The 19419-nt window shown below is 45.5% G+C and overlaps 1 protein-coding gene across 1 annotated transcript in view; it reads left to right on the forward strand.

The window, feature by feature from the left end:
- Window positions 1-5018: 5018 nt before the first annotated feature.
- LOC141259319 (probable cation-transporting ATPase 13A4) overlaps window positions 5019-19419 on the forward strand; it is a 279585-nt gene continuing 265184 nt past the window's right edge. The window contains exon 1 of the mRNA XM_073675074.1: window positions 5019-5182. Within this exon, the coding sequence (XP_073531175.1) occupies window positions 5120-5182 (63 nt within the window). The 5' untranslated portion in view covers window positions 5019-5119. The remainder of the gene's footprint in view (window positions 5183-19419) is intronic.

The following is a 19419-nucleotide window of genomic DNA, read 5'->3' on the forward strand; positions in this document are numbered from 1 at the left end:
CCGTCCATGGATCGTGTGCCGGCCATTGTGGACCCTCTGCTGCTGCACCCCGTGGACCCTCTGCTGCTGCCCCCCGTGGACCCTCTGCTGCCGCCGCTGATCGCCTGCTGCCGCCGCTGATCTGCATCAGGTAGTATTGCCCCCACTCCCCCCCGACCCCCCCTCCACTCCACCCTGACCCCCCCTGCACTTTCATACCTGCACCCCGACCTCCGCTCCCTCTGCTCCCTCTCCCACGTCTTCATCCACCGGCTGCTGCTCTCCTTCTGACAGCCGGTGGACTGTGATCACAGCAGCAGCAGGCTCAGTGTAAATGCCCTGCTCCTGTGATCAAACCCACCATCCCCCAGTCCCAGTGATATCACCCCCCACCTCCCAATAATCACCCCTCCCCCCAGTGTTCACCCCCCCTGTCCCCAGTGTTCACCCCCCCCAGTGTTCACCCCCCCTGTCCCCAGTGTTCACCCCCCCTGTCCCCAGTGTTCACCCCCACCTGTCCCCAGTGTTCACTCCCCATCCCCAGTGTGCACCCCCCCATCCCAGTGATCACCCCCCTGCTGCTGGCTCCTGCTCCCCTTTCTGCCCCAGTAATCACCCCCCTGATGCTGCGGGCCTCCTACCCCCCTTGCTGCTGCCGGCTCCTGCCCCAGTGATCACCCCACTTGCTGCTGCCGGCTCCTGCCCCAGTGATCACCCCCCTTGCTGCTGCCGGCTCCTGCCCCAGTGATCACCCCCCCTTGCTGCAGCTGCTGGCTCCTCCATCTCTTCAGCCCCCCCTACGCCTGACAGCCCCCTACGCCTGACAGCCCCCTACGCCTGACAGCCCCCACACGTGACTGCAGAAGGTTACACCAAGCACACACACACATACGTACACTCACACTATAATAAAGTTTCGATTTTTTTTTTTTTTTTACACACGCACACAGCACACAAAATGTCCCGCCCGTCCCAATCATCCCAGTCTAGGGCGTACTAAGCTTAGGAGGCTATGTCAGGTTGGTGTGTGTGTTGTAGTGTGTGTGTGTGTGTGTGTGGTGTATACACTACAATATACCACACCGCACACCAACCTGACATAGACTACACAATGGTGTCCGCTAACAAATTGGAACCATGTTGCGTTTGGAGAGTCACTGTGTGCCCAAACATTGGAGCTCCCCAACAAGTGACCACATTTTGGAAACTAGACCCCCCAAGGCACCTATCTAGATGCATAGTGAGCACTTGGAACCCCCAGGTGCTTCACAAATTGATTCATAAAAATGAAAAAGTGGAAAAAAAAACACTTTTTTATTTTTACGGATTAATTTGTGAAGGACCTGGGGATTCCAAGTGCTCACTATGCATCTAGATAGGTGCCTTGGGGGGTCTAGTTTCCAAAATGGGGTCACTTGTGGGGGAGCTCCAATGTTTGGGCATGGTGTCCGCTACATGGTGTCCGCTAACAAATTGAATGTAAAATCGGCTCAAATTGTTAGCGGACACCATGTTGCGTTTGGAGAGCCCCTAATGTGCCTAAACAGTGGAGCTCCCCCACAAGTGACCCCATTTTGGAAACTAGACCCCCCAAGGCACCTATCTAGATGCATAGTGAGCACTTGGAACCCCCAGGTGCTTCACAAAATGATCTGTGAAAACAAAAAAGTACTTTTTTTTTCACAAAAATATTCTTTTAGCCTAAATTTTTTAATTTTCACATGGGTAACAGGATAAAATGCATCCTAAAATGTATTGGTCAATTTCTCCTGAGTACACTGATACCTCATATGTGGTCATAAACCACTGTTTGGGCGCATGGCAGGGCTCAGAAGAGAAGGAGCGCAATTTGACTTTTGGAGCTAATTTTCCATTCAAAAAGTAAAATAGCGCTCCTTCCCTTCTGAGCCCTGCCGTGTGCCCAAACAGTGGTTTATGACCACATATGAGGTATCAGTGTACTAAGGAGAAATTGACCAACAAATTTTAGGATGCATTTTATCCTGTTACCCATGTGAAAATTAAAATATTTAGGCTAAAAGAAAATTTTTGTTAGAAAAATAAAAATGTTCAATTTTTTCTTCCATGTGGCTTTAGTTCCTGTGATGCACCTGAAGGGTTAATAATCTTCTTGAATGTAGTTTTGAGTAGCTTGAGGGGTGCAGTTTTTGGAATGGTGTCACTTTTGGGTGTTTTCTGTCATAAAGACCCCTCAAAGGGACTTCAAATGTGATGTGGTCACTAAAAAATGGTTTTGTAAATTTTGCTGGAAAAAAGATAAATTGCTGATGAACTTTGAACCCTTCAAACTTCCTAACAAATTTTTTTTTTTTTTCCAAAATTGTGCTGATGTAAAGTAGACATGTGGGAAATGTTATTTATTAACTATTTTGTGTCACATCACTCTCTGGTTTAGTAGAATAAAAATTCAAAATTTGAAAATTGCTAAATTTTCAAATTTTTTCCCATATTTTTGATTTTTTCACAAATTAACGCAAATATTATCGACCTAAATTTAATACTAACATGAAGCCCAATATGTCACGAATAAACAATCTCAGAATCGCTAGGATCCGTTGAAGTGTTCCAGAGTTTTTACTTCGTAAAGGGACACTGGTCAGAATTGACAAAAATGCCAAGGTCTTTAGGGTCAAAATAGGCTGGGTCCTGAAGGGGTTAACCAGAGCGTTATATCACACAAAACAATTAATAAATAACATTTTCCATATGTCTACTTTACATCAGTACAATTTTTGAAACATTTTTTTTGTTAGGAAGTTAGAAGGGTTAAAAGTTCATCAGCAATTTTTCATTTTTCCACCAAAATTTACAAAACCATTTTTTAAGGGACCATATCACATTTGGAGTGACTTTTGGGAGCCTATATGAAAGAAAATATCCAAAAGTGACACCATTATAAAAACTGATCCCTCAAAGTCCTCAAAACCACATCTAAAAAGTTTATTAACCTTTCAGGTGCTTCACAGAAATGAATGCAATGTGGAAGGAAAAAATGAACATTTTACTTTTTTCAAAAGTAAAAAAAAAGTTGGGAGAGGATCAATGTTCTTTTAGCCCTACATTTTTTTATTTTCACAAGGGTAACAGGAGAAAATGGACCACAAAATTTGTGGTGCAATTTCTCCTGAGTACTCCGATACCCCATATGTGGGTGAAAACAACTGTTTGAGCGCATGGCATGGCTTAGAAGGGAAGGAGCACCATTTTATTTTTTGAAAGCAAAGAAAAGACTGGAATTGAGAGCAGACGCCATATCGCATTTGGAGATCCCCTGATGTGTCTAAACGGTGGAAACCCACCACAAATGACCCCATCTTGGAAACTAGATTCCTCTAGGAATGTATCTAGATGTGTGGTGAGCACCTTGAATCCCTAGGTGCTTCACAGAAGTTTATAATGTACAGCCATGAAAATAAAAAATTACATTTTCCCACAAAAAAAAATATTTTAGCCACAATTTTTTTATTTTCACAAGGGTAACAGGAGTAAATGGACCCCCAAATTTGTTGTGCAATTTCTCTTGAGTGTGCCAATACCCCATATGTGGTCGAAAACTACTTTCGAGGCACAGTGCAAAGCTCAGAAAAGAAGCAGCGCTATACTGGGGTTCAGATTTTGCTGGAATGGTTTTAGGATGCCATATCACATTGCCAGAGTCCCTGAGGTGCCAGAACATCAGAACCCCTCCATAAATGAACACATTTTACAAACTACACCTCTGAATGAATTCATCTAGCAGTGCAGTAAGCATGTTGACACCACATGTGCCTCACAGAAATTTGTACCATTGGGCAGTAAAGATAGAATAGTTACATTTTTACAGCTAAAATGTTGTTTTAGCCTCAAATTTTTAATTTTTATAAGGGCTAATAGGAAAAAATGGACCTCACAGTTTGTTGTGCAATTTCTTCTGATTGCGCCAGTACTCTGGATGTAATCGGGAACTACTTTTGAGGCACAGTACAAAGCTCAGAAGGGAAGGAGCGCTGTATTATGTAGCATCAGCGTCCCTGCCTCCAGCCGGGCAAAGACGCCGCCCCCCTCACCGCCGCGGTTCAGGTCCGGCGTCCTTACGCTCCCCTGCCGCTGTGGCACAATCTGTGCGCAGCTTCCAGGGCACTGTGCTTAGGGCGCGAGTGCGCTTCCTCCCTCTTAAAGTTTATAATCAGTAGTTGATAAGGATTTTTTTTCAATATATTTTATAATACCTTCAGAATTAGAGCACTAGCATCTATTTTTCCAGATGGGATGAAGCTTGTTTGAAGTCAGAATTTAATACTTAAAGGGACTCTCATGGAGACAAACTCTTTTGACTCTGAAGCTGCTGTGGGAAATGTAGCATTATATGGTGACCTTAAAAATAAATTACACTCCATATAATACAGAATGCCGCATTTGGCATGAGGATTTCACAATGCCCCCATAAGACTTATGGATAAAGATTTGCATAATGAGACAATATTCTTTGGTTACAAAAGCCTGCAACTGCCAGGATATAACATTGACATCTTTGGCAGTCAAAAGGTTAAAGCAGTTGTACGACTACACTCTATTGATGAGCTGTCTGTGCATTGGTCATCAATGTATGAATGGTGGAGGTTTGATACATGGCATTACCAGTTTATTTGCTCTGACAGCTGCTGGATGTAAATATTTTGAATAGAGCTGAAAAGCGTAGTTCTACTCAATGTGTAGTGGCAACTGCAGAGACAAAAAATACAGCGTCAAAAAAGTGATAAAACTCATGTTAAAAAAATACACACAAAAGCGCAATGAAAAACAGCGTTATTTTTGCAACCTAATTTACATAATTGGTGCAAAAATTGTTCAGCGTAAAAAACTCACCTAAAGCTCCTCGTGGTAACGTTGCCTAAATCTAGTATATTTCATTATAAAAAGAAGTTACTTGCATTACAATAACTATAATACAGTGCAGTATATACCAGTATGCGCTGATTCACGGGCATGCCAGTTGAGGTAAAGAGGTGTGTGCACTATTTAAATAGTAATATGAATTTGGTTTCCCAGAACCAGGACTGCTGGCAGGTATTAAAGTGAACTGATCTCTCCTTCCTACATTCTGTAGAGAAGAGCTGGCAGGACTTTTACATTGTGAAACATGAAAGCAAAAGATCACAAAGACCATCAAGCAATTATTAATGAAGGGCAAGAAAATGAGATGGTGAGTATAACTTTCTGCACTGGTTATTACAATTAAAATTAATATTCAAATTAAAACAAAGAAACAAATGATAGGCACAATAAAATGTGAGGATTTACATTATACTAAGGATTTAGTCACATAACTCATTACTGTAAGAAGGTGCAAGTATTCAGCTCACTCATATATTGCTTGTTGCTGCTAAATGATCTGTGCACTAAAAAGAATATCTCTCTTTATTTCATGAGACACATAGATATCTACCCCATTTGTCATGTGAACTTATCGCACAACGCGTTTTGGATTATCCTTCATCATGGTGTCTTTTTACTGTGTTATATGCAGTTTTGAACAAAATAACTACTTGTATAAAGCATTGTCTTGTGTACTACAGGTGATAGTTTTGATGTCTACTTAAATCTATTTTTTCATTTACTTTTCTGATAGCCATCGAATTGTACATAAATGTAATTGTCACCTAAAGATCAGCGGTGTGATTTGTATTATCAGTTTTTCTCGTACAAGTTCTAGCCATATAACTCATACCTATGGTAGTCTCTGAGGCTTTTCACATATTCGTGTTTTTTTTGTGGACCGAGTGGTCTGCAATAACTCATAGAGACATGTCCGATCTTGATCCAATTCTTGGTTCAAAATCGCCAATGCACGTTTATGAATCCATGAAAAAATAGGACAACAACCAAAGCCCCCACAGTATGAGTCCCTGCACAGCCCCTGTGTACAGTATGAATTACAGTGTTTTCAGCTATTCAGCTGTCTCTGTCTGTGGGCCAAACTGTAACAGCCAGAAGTCCAGACCCTCGGACACACATCCAGCTGAAAAAAGCTCCGGCAGGCCCTCATCCTGCATGGGCCTGGTCGCGGTTGTACCCTCTGCAACCGCATTCGTTGGCTGGACAAATAACGGAGTGCCTTTGAAACGCGTTGCTATGTTGCATGAATTTTTTACTTGAACCCTGTGGATTAATGATCTTTTAACCCCTGAACAACATTAGACGTACTAATACGCGTCTGTGCCCTTGGACTTAAGAGCTGATTGTCACAGCTGACACCCGGTACTATGTGCAGGGAGCGGTCACGCACCGCTCCCAGCACATTAACCCCCGCGATGCTGCGATCGAAGTCGATCGCAGGATTGCGGTGGCAAGGGGAGGTGATCGCAGATACTCACCTTCTCTTTCGGCTTCCAGCGCTGTCTGCCGTGGCTTCCAGGATGTTGCCATGACGACCCGATGTCGTCATGACAACATCCGGGTCACCAGACAGCAGGAAGATTTTTTGGACATGCGCAGTGCATCTCCAAACAATCTTCTCACTGTCCAGCGCTGACAGCCTGCATGGCACAGGTATGGTGCTGCATTCCTGTGCCATGCAGGCGATCAGAGAAAAAAAAGTGAAAGTCCCATAGTGGGACAAAGAAATAAAGTATAAAAACTATCAGAAAGTGAAAAAAAAATAAAAAAAACTTGCAAGAATATACAAAAAAAAAAATAATAATAATCCACCAAAAATAAAAATATAATGTACCCATCAATAAATATTATTATAAAAAAAAAAACAAAAAAAACAATAAAAGTACACATATTTGGTATCGCTGCGTCCGGAACAACCTGACCTATAAAACTGTCCCACTAGTTAACCCCTTCAGTGAACACCGTAAAAAATAAAAATAAAAAACGAAGCAAAAAACAATGCTTTCTCACCATACCGCCAAACAAAAAATGGAATAACACGCAATAAAAAAGACAAATATAAATAAAAATGGTACCACTGAAAATGTCATCTCGTCCCGCAAAAAACAAGCTGCCATACAGCTCCATCAGCTGAAAAATAAAAAAGTTATAGCTCTCAGAATAAAGCTATGCTAAAAAATATTTTTTTCTATAAAATTGCTTTTATTATGTAAAAGTGCAAAACATAGAAAAACTATATAAATGTGGTACCACTGTAAATGTACTGACCCGAAGAATAAAGCAGCCTTATCAATTTTACCACACGCGGAACAGAATAAAAAAAAACAATTCCTGAATTGTTGTTTTTTGTTTATTCTGCCTCCCAGAAATCAGAATAGAAAGCGATCAAAAAATGTCATGTGCCTGAAAATGGCACCAATAGCAACGTCAACTCATCCCGCAAAAAACGAGCCGTCACATGACTCTGTCAGCCAAAATCTGGAAAAATGATAGCTCTCAAAATATGGCGATGCAAAAACTAGATTTTAGAAAAAAATGCATCTTTTAGTGTGTGACAGCTGTCAGTCATAAAATCCCCATATGATTCTGGTATTGCTGTAATCACACTGACCCGAAGACTAAAGTTGTCTAATCACTTATACCGCACGTGGAACAGCGTAAAAAATAAACCCTCAGGTTAGGGTTGGCTAGGGTTAGGGCTGGGTTTGGGGTTAGGGTTGTGATGGGGTTGGGATTTTTTTCAAAAGTAAGAAAAAAAGATGACGATATGGCGACTAGTGTTGAGCGCAAGTGCTCGCTACTTGAGTTTGCATCGGGTGCTCTGGTATGCATTGAGTATCGTGGGTATTTGAGAGACATGTTCGAGTCTCCGCCCCATATGCTTCGCGGCCAAAAAACTTGCACGAGCGATCCCCGCATGTTTTTTTTTGGGTGTCTAATAACCGTGAAACATGCGGAGCAGGGACTCGAGCATGTCACTCGAGCACACGCTGTACATGGTGCATACCTGAGTACCCGATGCAAACTCAAGTAACGAGCACTTGCGCTCAAGACTAATGACAACTTATTCAATATGATGACCTAATGTTATCAAATTCTGTGTCGTACCTCTGGGTTCAAAATGTTCACTATACACCTTAATAAAATCCTTGAGGGGTATAGTTTCCAAAATGGGGTTACTTGTGGGGGAGTTCCACTGTTTAGGCACATCAGGGGCTCTCCAAACGCGATATGGTGTCCGCTAACAAATTGAATGGAAAATCGGCTCAAATTGTTAGCGGACGCCATGTTGCGTTTGGAGAGCCCCTGCATGCCTAAACATTGGAGCACCCCCACAAGTGACCCCATTTTGGAAACTATACCCCCCAAGTCATCTATCTAGATGCATAGTGAGCACTTGGAACCCCCAGATGCTTCACAAATTGATTTGTAAAAATGAAAAAGTGAAAAAAAAAACTTTTTTCACGAATCAATTTGTGAAGCACCTGGGGGTTCCAAGTGCTCACTATGCATCTAGATAAGTGCCTTGGGGGTGTAGTTTTCAAAATGGGGTCACTTGTGGGGGAGCTCTAATGTTTGGGCACACAGGGGCTCTCCAAACGCAACATGGTGTCCGCTAACAATTTGAGACGATTTTCCATTCAATTTGTTAGCGGACACTATGTTGCATTTGGAGAGTCCCTGTGTGCCCAAACATTGGAGCTCCCCCACACATGACCCCATTTTGGAAACTAGACCCCCCAAGGCACCTATCTAGATTCATAGTGAGCACTTGGAACCCCTAGGTGCTTCACAAATTGATTCGTAAAATGAAAAAGTGAAAAAAAAAACTTTTTCATTTTTACGAATCAATTTGTGAAGTACCTGTGGGTTCCCAGTGCTCACTATGCATCTAGATAGGTGCCTTGGGGGGTCTAGTTTCCAAAATGGGGTCACTTGTGCGGGAGCTCCAATGTTTGGGCACACAGGGGCTCTCCAAACGCAACATGGTGTCCACTAACAATTTGACCCGACAATTTGTTAGCGGATACCATGTTGCATTTGGAGAGTCCCTGTGTGCCCAAACATTGGAGCTCCCCCACAAGTGACTCCATTTTGGAAACTAGACCCCCCCAAGGCACCTATCTAGATGCGTAGTGAGCACTTGGAACCCCCAGGTGCTTCACAAATTGATTCGTAAAAATGAAAAAGTGAAAAAAAAAACACTTTTTCATTTTTACGAATCAATTTGTGAAGCACCTGGGGGTTACAAATGCTCACTATGCATCTAGATAGGTGCCTTGGGGGGTCTAGTTTCCAAAATGGGGTCACTTGTGGGGGAGCTCCAATGTTTGGGCACACAGGGGCTCTCCAAACGCAACATGGCGTCCGCTAATTATTCAAGCAAATTTTACAATCAAAAAGTCAAATGGCGCTCCTTCCCTTCCGAGCCCTGCCGTGCGCCCAAACAGTGTTTTTTCCCCACATATGGGGTATCTGCGTTCCCAGGGGAAATTGCACAACAAATTTTGGGGTCCATTTTTTCTTGTTACCCCTGTGAAAATAAAAAAAATTGGGTCTAAAGTAACATTTTTGTGAAAAAAGTTAAATGTTCATTTTTTTCTTCCACATTCCAAAAATTCCTGTGAAGCACCTGAAAGGTTAATAAAGTTCTTGAATGTGGTTTTCAGCACCTTGAGGGGTGCAGTTTTTAGAATGGTGTCACTTTTGGGTATTTTCTGTCATAAAGACCTCTCAAAGTGACTTCAAATGTGATGTGGTCCCTAAAAATGTTTTTGTAAATTTTGTTGGAAAAATGAGAAATCGCTGGTCAACTTTTAACCCTTATAGCTCACTAACAAAAAAAATTGGGGTTCCAAAATTGTGCTGGTGTAAAGTAGACATGTGGGCAATGTTATTTATTAACTCTTTTGTGTGACATATCTCTCTGATTTAAGGGCATAAAAATTCAAATTTTTAAAATTGCAAAATTTTCAAAATTTTCGCCAAATTTCAATTTTTTTCACAAATAAACGCAAGTGATATCGAAGAAATTTTACCACAATCATGAAGTACAATATGTCATGAAAAAACATTCTCAGAATCAGGGGGATCCGTTGAAGCGTTCCAGAGTAAATACCTCATAAAGTGACAGTGGTCAGAATTGTAAAAATTGGCCTGGTCATTAATGTGCAAACCACCCTCGGGGGTTAAGGGGTTAAAGATGAAATAATATGGAGCTGGAGTTCCTTTCCTTTCTCCTGTGATTTCCACACCTGTGGCCACACGATCTCCAGGCTCCAGCACGACAAGAGCCGCTATGGGTGAGCTGGTATATATTTTTCTATAAGGCAATCATTAAGTCCCTGTTGAAAACACAATCTATGCAAAAAAATTGTACTAAATCTACCATCTTGCAGCTTCAACAATTCATTTGTTTTTTTATTAACTTTTTTTTACTCAAGTTATATGTAGCATTGAAATATTTAAAACTCATATTTGAAAAATATAAGTGTAATAGACATTTATATAAGTATAAGCTACAACATTTACATATCACATCATTTATCCTTTACACTAGTAATTTGATTTAGGAATGCTGAGAATTCAGCTCTTTAAGCAGCTTCTAATCTAGACTGAAACTCAGGATCAGCATCTAAAAAGCACCCATTCAACTATAATAAGCTGCAAGTACGAAAAAACAATGGATTCATTCTAAAAATGTAATATTGCACCAACAGCTAACATTCGTTATACCAGGGGTAGTTTTCACTTGTTATGAGGACAAACACGGTTAAACAGGGTCCCTACTGTTTGTAATATAGGTATTCTGGGGGCTGCTGTATGTATAGTGCCTCCATTCAATACCATAATAAAATTCTAACTCTATAATATGAACTCCAGAAGGTCCTGGCACTTTTTACCTTTTGACAAATTTTGTATAAATTAGACAAAACCATCTGATGCTTCCATATGAAATCCAAAGCACATGGAGCCCCAAAGAGTTTTGAAATGCCATATTGCAACTTCGGAAAGTAAAACCTTAATACTCCAGGAAGGGGCTGGAGACAGGCACAGCTAGTGGGAAGCCCTCCATGACCGGGATTGGCCGGGTGGTTTCCCTTTTTAAAAGTATTGGGTTTGGATTGGATAGGGGGAAGTTAAAGGGGGCGGGTAATTGGGAGAGGCTAGGGTATATAGGAGAAAGTGCGGGAAAACCGCCATTCCTGGAGGAGCAGCAACAAGAGATTACCTTATGGAGTCCGTGGAATCCCTCGTTGTCCGGCTGAGGGACGTCGCCCGGTCACGCAGCAGTGGATGGCTCGAGGCTCAGCTGTCTGCTCTGCTGGGAGCAGCTGGGAATCGGGACGCGCAGTCAGGAGCGAGGAGAAGAACCAGGAGGACCAGGCACCGGAGAGACTGTCACCAGAGGTAACTACGCGCAACAAGCGCAGACTCCGGAGCCCTTCAGGGGACCCTGCGGGAGGCGAGCGCGACTGCATGGTCCCTTCCTGCCACGCTCGCCCCGGCAGGAATCCATCCAGCCGGCCTGTTGGCGCAGCACAGCGAGGATCGTGGGCCGCGCCGGAAGTGAGGGCCGCGCCAGAAGTGAGGGCCCCACCGGAAATGAGGGCCGCAGCGGATGTGAGGCCTGCATCAGTAGTGCTGCCGCTGCCGGAGGTCCGGGCCCCGGCCGACCGGCGCATGTGCACAGCAGCTAGGCTGCAAAGGCCAGCTCCAAAACACGGTGGGGGCCACAGGAGGAGGCAAGGGACTGGGAGGATGCCGGGAGGAGGACCACATGCGGCAGGCACCACTGGCGATGTTCCTGTCGGGGTGCCTGCTGTCAGGAACGGGGGTGGAGGCGGGCAATGATGCCTTATTGCCCGGCAGCTTTCATCCTGGCAGCATGGACCAGGCCCATGCACCTGGGTCCAGTATTGAAATAAGAACCAGAGCTGTTGATAGGAGCGCAAGGAGGTCTGGCGGCAGTCAATCCTCTGAAAGAAGCCCGGCTACATCATCAGCAACTGCTCTGGTCCCCCTGGTGACGGGGAGGCCAGGGGAGCGGGCCTTGAGCAACGACCGAAGTCAGAGGGATCTGATTCCGGCGGCGACCGCGACGGAGGAAGAGATCGTCTGGACTCAGGATTTCCGGCTGGCGGGGACACAGCACCTGCGTGACTATGACTCTATGTCTGATTTGTCACCCGCAGGGGCTGTATTGCTAGGGGACGGCAGTGGTCAATTTGCAGGGCCAGAGGGGAGGATTTTAGGTGGTCTTGGTGGGGCAGAAGTATCAGGGATGAGGGATAGCTTGCAAAGTATGTTGCAGATTTTGCTTAGACTGGAGGGCGGGGCAGCAAGTGAATCAAGGGCATCCCCCGTAGGAGCCTGGTTGCCAGGACTGGCCGTGTGGCCACAGGCTAGTCATGAAGTGGTTGGGTCTGTTGCGGGCGTGAAGATAGCTTCGGGTGTTTCAGTGTCGGTTCAGACCGAAAAAGACAAAAAGGATAAGGTGAAGCTGGACAATAGGGCAAAAGGTGAGGTTTATGTGTGCTTCGAGGGGCCACTGGGGGCACATTTAAAAAAAAGAGGTGAAAGAGAAAATTTGGCGCAATGAATACGTCGAAGTTTTCTCCCTCCTTCCCTTGGAAAAGTTTAATTTAGACAGAGGGAAGAAGGACAATAGCAAAAAGGAGGAGAAGGAGAAGCGCAGGTGGCGGCTTATTCCCCAAACATTCGTAAATTGGCTTCAAACGTTTGCTATACTGGCTGGTGTCATTGGGGAGAAGTTTCCTGAGAATTGCTCAGGCTTATTCTGTTATTTGGATTCTATTGGGGAAGCGCATCGTACTTACGGGGGTCAGACATGGCTGAGGTATAATGAGCAATTCAGGCAGAGGAAGGCGGTGCATCAGGAGTAGAGATGAGCGGTGTTCGACTAGAACTGTTCGCCAATCTCAAATTCGAGCTGTTTGGGCGGTGTTCGAGTTGTTCGACGAACCCGAACGATTTGCAAAAAATTCGGCTGTTCGAGGTTATGTTCGATAACTGTTCGTGCACCAAAAGCGTGTCCTGCATGTCTGGCGCTATTTAGAGCACCAATCATGCAGGGATTGTCTGCCACTCACTGTAATGCCACAGCCATGGTGGTTGTGGCATTACAGTGATTGCCCAAATCGATGGGAACAGTGCTCACAGTGAAACATGAAAAGCCGGCAATTCAGCAGCGGCATACACCGGTACCCGACAATTTAGAACCGAAATAGAGCTTCACACATAGATTAGATAGATAGAAACATGTCAGTCACATATATAATAAGTACAGTGACAGTGTTGGTTACTGTACTTGTCATTTAGTATTAAAATAAAGGATTTATTATTAAAAAAAATTGGCGTGGGGTTCCCCGTAATTTTAGTCTCTAGCGGAGGTTAAGCAGACAGCTGGGGCAGATGTTTGAAGCCTGGGAAGGGGGTAATACCCACGGAGCTTCCCAGGCTACTAATATCAGCCCCCAGCTGAATACCTAGCCTTTACTAGCTATTAAAATGGAGGACCCCCCCCAAAAAAATGACGTGGGGTCCCCCCTAATTTAATAGCTACCAAAGGCTAGGCAGACAGCTGGGGGCTGATATTAATAGCCCAGGAAGGGAGCCATGAATATTGGCCCCCTCCCAGGCTAGAAACACCAGCCGTCAGCCGCCCCAGAAATGGCGCATCCATAGGATGCGCCAATTCTGGCACTTAGCCTCGCTCTTCCACGCTGCCCTGGTGCGGTGGCAGGGGGTAATAGGGTTGGGGTTGATGTCAGCTTATAATGCCAGCTGACATCAAGCCCAGGTTAGTAATGGAGAGGCGTCTATAAGACACCCCCATTACTAACCCCATAGTCAAAGTTAAAAGAAAACACAAACACCCAGAATAAAGTCCTTTAATTGAAATAAAGACACATTCCTTTATTGTTCTAAATTAAACCATACTTACCGTCACGCCCATTCCAGCTGAAGCCAACGATCTCCTGCAATAAAAGAAAAATAATAAAGCAACCTCATCCTTACCTTTCCATGGTTCCCACGACAGCTTCAGCTCTGCTACATTGAGATGACAGGCTGGACCGCAGCAGAAAGCTGCCATCCAGCCTGTCATCCCGCAGACACTGAGAAGTGCAGGCATGCTTGCGCTCTGCAGTGTCTGGCTGTGACGGCATAAAGATGAGACGAGTTCATGTCCAATGAACTCGGCGCACCTCATGCACGTCACTGACAGCGTGGGAGAATTCTCACGCTGTAGCGCTGAGTGCAGGAGAATTTTCCCACGCACTCAGCGCTTCAGCGTGAGAATTTTCCCACGCTGTCAATGACGTGCATGAGGTGAGCTCATTCATGTCCAATGAACTCAGCTGACCTCATGTACGTCACTGACAGCGTGGGAGAATTTTCACGCTGAAGTGCTGAGTGCAGGAGAATTCTCCCACGCTGTCAGTGACGTGCATGAGGTGCGCCGAGTTCATTGGACATGACCTCGGCTCATCTGGATGCCGTCACAGTCAGACACTGAGGAGCGCAAGCATGCCTGCGCTTCTGAGTGTCCGCGGGATGACAGGCTGGATGGCAGCTTTCTGCTGCGGTCCAGCCTGTCATCTCGATGTAGCAGAGCTGAAGCTGTTGTGGGAACCATGGAAAGGTAAGGATGAGGTTGCTTAATTATTTTACTTTTATTGCAGAAGACATTGGCTTCAGCTGGAATGGGCGTGATGGTAAGTATGGTTTAATTTAGAACAATAAAGAATTGTGTGTTTATTTCAATTAAAGGACTTTATTCTGGGTGTTGTGTTTTGTGTTGGCCTTAACCCCTTTATTACCCAGTGAGCCACCGCACCAGGGCCCTGGATGAGTTGGGTACAGCGCCAGAAGATGGCGCTTCTATGAACGCGCCATTTTCTGGGGCGGCTGCGGACTGTAATTTGCAGCGGGTGGGGCCCAGAAAGCTTGGGCCTCCCTGCGCTGCGGATTCCAGCTCCCAGCTGCCTAGTTGTACCTGGCTGGGCACAAAAATAGGGCGAAGCCCCACGCATTTTTTTTTTAAATTATTTCATGAAATAAGCATCTCGGACCGTAATCCGATTAAGTTCACGGAAATCCAGGCAAGGGCGTAGGCCACCATCTTTCTTCTTCACAAAGAAGAACCCCGTGGCCACCGGGGAAGATGAAGGTCTAATATGCCCCTTAGCCAGACTCTCTGAAATATAATCCTTCATGGCCTGCCTCTCCGGACCAGACAAATTATACAACCTAGATTTAGGTAACTTGACCCCAGGAAGCAGTTTTACCGAACAGTCATACACGCGATGAGGAGGTAGTTCCTGACACCCTCTTTCCGAGAACACATCCTCAAAGTCAGCCAGAAATGGGGGTAAGACCCTAGGAGCGACCGTACCGATGACCGTATTCATACAGTTTTTTTTACAGAATTCACTCCATTGGCTTATCTCTCTAGATTGCCAATTAATAACCGGGTTATGCTTAGTTAACCAAGGAAGGCCCAACACAATAGGAGTGGGAAGACCCTCCAACACGTAACAAGACAACAGTTCTTTATGTATCGCCCCCACCTGAAGATTTATGTTATGCACCGCTTGCGAAAAACTTCCCTGACCGAGAGGCCTGGCGTCGATCGAGAATATGGGGATGGGTTTAGCCAACACACTCAATCGCATACCTTGAACCCGAGCAAACCGAGCGTCCACCAGATTAGCCCCGGCCCCACTATCCAGAAGAACAGATAACCTCTCAGTTCTCGTACCCACCACCACCTCCGCCGGTACAAGAAACTGAGACGAACTTAGGGACGAAATACCTACTCCCAGATTGCCGTCCACCACACAACCTGGGATCAATAGTTTTCCGACGACTTTGTTCTGCGAAGGACGGGAAGGACACCCCCCAATAAAATGTCCCTTTCTCCCGCAGAAGAAACACCTTCCTGTCTTGTGGCACACCGCCGGTCCCCTCCCCCGAAAGGATGTCCCTCCTAACTGCATAGGCTCCTCTGGACTGACAAGGGGAACCTCCATATAAGGGACCCTTGTAGAAGGTGGAGTCATCACAGGGGGCGGAGTTATCCCGCACCTCTCCCGAAGCCGTCTGTCAATGCGAATAGCAAGGGCCATAGCGGCTTCCAGCGACGCGGGAGAGTCATACTGTGCCAACATATCCTTTAATTTGTCAGATAAACCTTGACAAAACTGGCTCCGAAGAGCTGGGTCATTCCACTGGGTGTCCGTGGCCCACCTACGGAACTCTGAACAGAATTCCTCCGCTGGACGATCTCCCTGCTGGATCCTACGTAACTTAGATTCAGCAAGGGAGATCCGATCCGGGTCATCATATACAAGACCAAGAGCAGAGAAAAACCCATCCACTGTCCGGAGAGCCGGAGAGCCCGGGGGGAAGAGAGAATGCCCAAGATTGTGGGTCCCCTTGAAGGAGCGAGATGACTATTCCCATCCTTTGTTCTTCACTCCCCGATGACCGAGGCTGCAGCCGAAAGTACAACTTACATGCCTCCCGGAAAACAAATAACTGGTCCCGCCCCCCCGTGAACCTGTCAGGGAGAGCTACTTTGGGTTCTGATCCGGCTTGCTCCAGGGAATACAAAACCTTGACTTAACGTCCGCCAGCTCCAAGGACAAACTCTGCAACTGCCGAGCTACATTGGCTACTGGATCCATGGTGGCTGGAGAGAATCTTTTAGTGGGTCGGTGAAAATGTCACGCTGTCTCGGCGTTCAGGAGGTCAGGGGCCTATGCTGACCCTACACTGAGGCCCTGCCTAATCCCTCTACCTGGAGGTACTGTTGATGGTACAGAGGTCCAGGGCGCCAGGGTAAACCTACCGCCTGAGAATCCCTGAACCTCAGTAATCTAGTCCTGAGAAGGACCCCGATCACAACAATTGGGGACAGGACCGTATATGCCAAACACAGTACAAGACGAATGAGACAGTACAAGGGGCAAACCCAAAATCACCTTGCATACAAAAACTTACACCACTACAACGGAGGGAACACCAACGGGTAAGGGGATAAAGAATAAAGCGAGGAAGGGAAAAAACCACACCGAGTACACTTCGCTCCTAACTCCACAATACCACGTATCACTCTGATAGTCTGCATGAAAAGCTTTCACCGACAACTACCCTATCAGAACGGCAGGTATTTGAAGGAGTCCCAATACTGCAGAATTAACTGCAGCTGGGCGAGGCTGGGCCTCGTCTAGCACAGAGAGAGAGAATTAACTCCCTCCCTGCCGAAAAACACCAAGCACCAAAAACTCAGCTGCGATAAGTCAGGCTGTGTAATCGCGACGATCTTCGTGGCGACACATCCGTGACAATCAAGTGGGATCAGAAAGATATTGACCTTTGGTTGAAAGTGATGGCCCCGGCTAGGTACGGGCAATCCTTTCATAGGAGCGGGGGGAGTGGGAGTCAACTGTTGGGACACAGGGGGGTAGTCAAGGAGCACAGGGAGGAAAAGAGAAGTCTGGGACGTGCTGGCAATTTAATGATGGCCAGTGCAAATATGGGATCGGCTGTAAGTTCAAACATGTCTGTTCCCATTGCAACAGGAGCTCCCATGGGGCCGCAAAATGTTTTAAAAAAGTAAAAGGAAAGCTGTCTGTGGGTACCGGTCAAGGGGGTGACCCCAATGAATCTGTTAGGGATGGCCCCCTTTCTAAGTAGATATCCTGATCAATTAAAGGTTATAGTTATTCATAATGTTTTTTCGGAAGGTTTCAGGATCCTGCCACCTGATCATAAAGTTCCTTTTTCAGTTAAGAATTTGAGGTCTGCGTTATTGTATCCAGAGGTCGTCAGTGTAAAGTTGGAAAAGGAGGTGGAGTTAGGGAGTATGGCGGGACCGTTTGAGAGTTTTCCGGGCGAAGGGGTGATCATTTCTCCTTTGGGGGTTGTGCCTAAGAAGGAGCCGAATACATTTCGCTTGATTCATCATTTGTCGTACCCAAAGGGATTTTCGGTCAATGATGCTATCGCGCCAGAATTATGTTCTGTAGAATATACATCATTTGATGCGGCAGTGTCATGGGTGCGCAGGTACGGGCCTGGGTCATTGTTAGCAAAAACCGATATTGAATCAGCTTTTAGGTTACTTCCATTTCACCCAGTTAGCATTCCATTATTGGGTTGTTTTTGGAACAAAGGTTATTACCTAGATAGGTGTTTGCTTATGGGTTGCTCAATTTCATGTGCATTGTTTGAGACTTTCGGTACTTTTCTGGAGTGGGTGGTTAGGGATGTTGCAGATGTGCAGTCCGTCATTCATTACCTGGATGACTTTTTGTTCATAGGTCCCCCGGATTCGTTGGTTTGTAGTAATTTGTTGTCAGCCATGGTGTGGGTTGCAGAACGTTTTGGTGTTCTTTTGGCGAGAGAGAAAACTGAAGGTCCTTGTACAGTATTGAGTTTTTTAGGAATACTGATTGATTCGGAAAAAATGGAATGTCAATTGCCCGAGGATAAATTGTCATTGCTCAGGCAGGAGGTGGAGCGAATCGGAAAATTGCGCAAGGTGACATAGAAGGAGCTGCAGTCGCTGTTAGGGAGATTGAACTTTGCGTGTAGGATCATGCCTATGGGCAGAATATTTTGTCGCCGGTTGTCAAGGGCAACAGCAGGTGTGCGGGCATCGCATCATTTTATTCGATTGAATAGAGAGCACGGAGAGGATTTGTTGGTATGGAAGCGCTTTCTGGACAGTTACAATGGTAGGTCCTTGATTCAGCAGGAGTTTTTGAACAGCTTTGATTGCAAGATTGATACGGATGCGGCAGGCGGTGTTGGCTATGGGGCCTTTTGTAAGGGAAAGTGGAGCGTTGGTAAATGGCCTGATTCATGGAAGGAGAAGGGTCTTTCAAAGAATCTTGCTCTTTTGGAATTATTCCTAATCATAGTCGCGGTATCAATTTGGGGTGAATTTTTCTCGAATCAGAGAGTCAGGTTCCACTGTGATATTATGGGTGTGGTGGCGGTGATTAACAGGTTGTCGGCTTCGTCCCCCCGGTTATTAAGCTGGTTAGGGAATTGGTACTCCGTTGTCTGGAGTTGAATGCATGGATTTCGGCGGTGCATGTGCCAGGTGTGCAAAATTCTATAATGGATTCTTTGTCTCATTTCCAGTGGGAGCGTTTTTGGGCACTGGCACCAGAGGCTGAAGTCGCAGGATTGGAATGCCCTTTGCAGTTGTGGCAGCTGATTACGGACGAACTGGAAGATTGATTCAGGAGTCAGTGGCGAGTTCAACCTGGTCTTCATATGAGGCATCGTGGCGAGAATGGCAAAGCTGGGTGTCCCATTGGGAGGTGGTAGAGAGTGACGAGGATAGAACACTGGCGGTTTTGTTTTTAGTTGGTAAGGCTGCAGGCATTAAAAAAGTTTTAAAAAAGGTAGCAGGATTTTGGATAAGCGTAGGCCAGTTTCATTTAGTATGTTGGAAAGGTTAGGTGTTGTATTGGAAAGGATTTGTCATTCTAATTTCGAGGC

This window comes from Phyllobates terribilis, unplaced genomic scaffold (assembly GCF_046119375.1).
Source record: "Phyllobates terribilis strain yellow unplaced genomic scaffold, ASM4611937v1 Scaffold_3__8_contigs__length_932513732, whole genome shotgun sequence".
NCBI lineage: Eukaryota > Metazoa > Chordata > Amphibia > Anura > Dendrobatidae > Phyllobates > Phyllobates terribilis.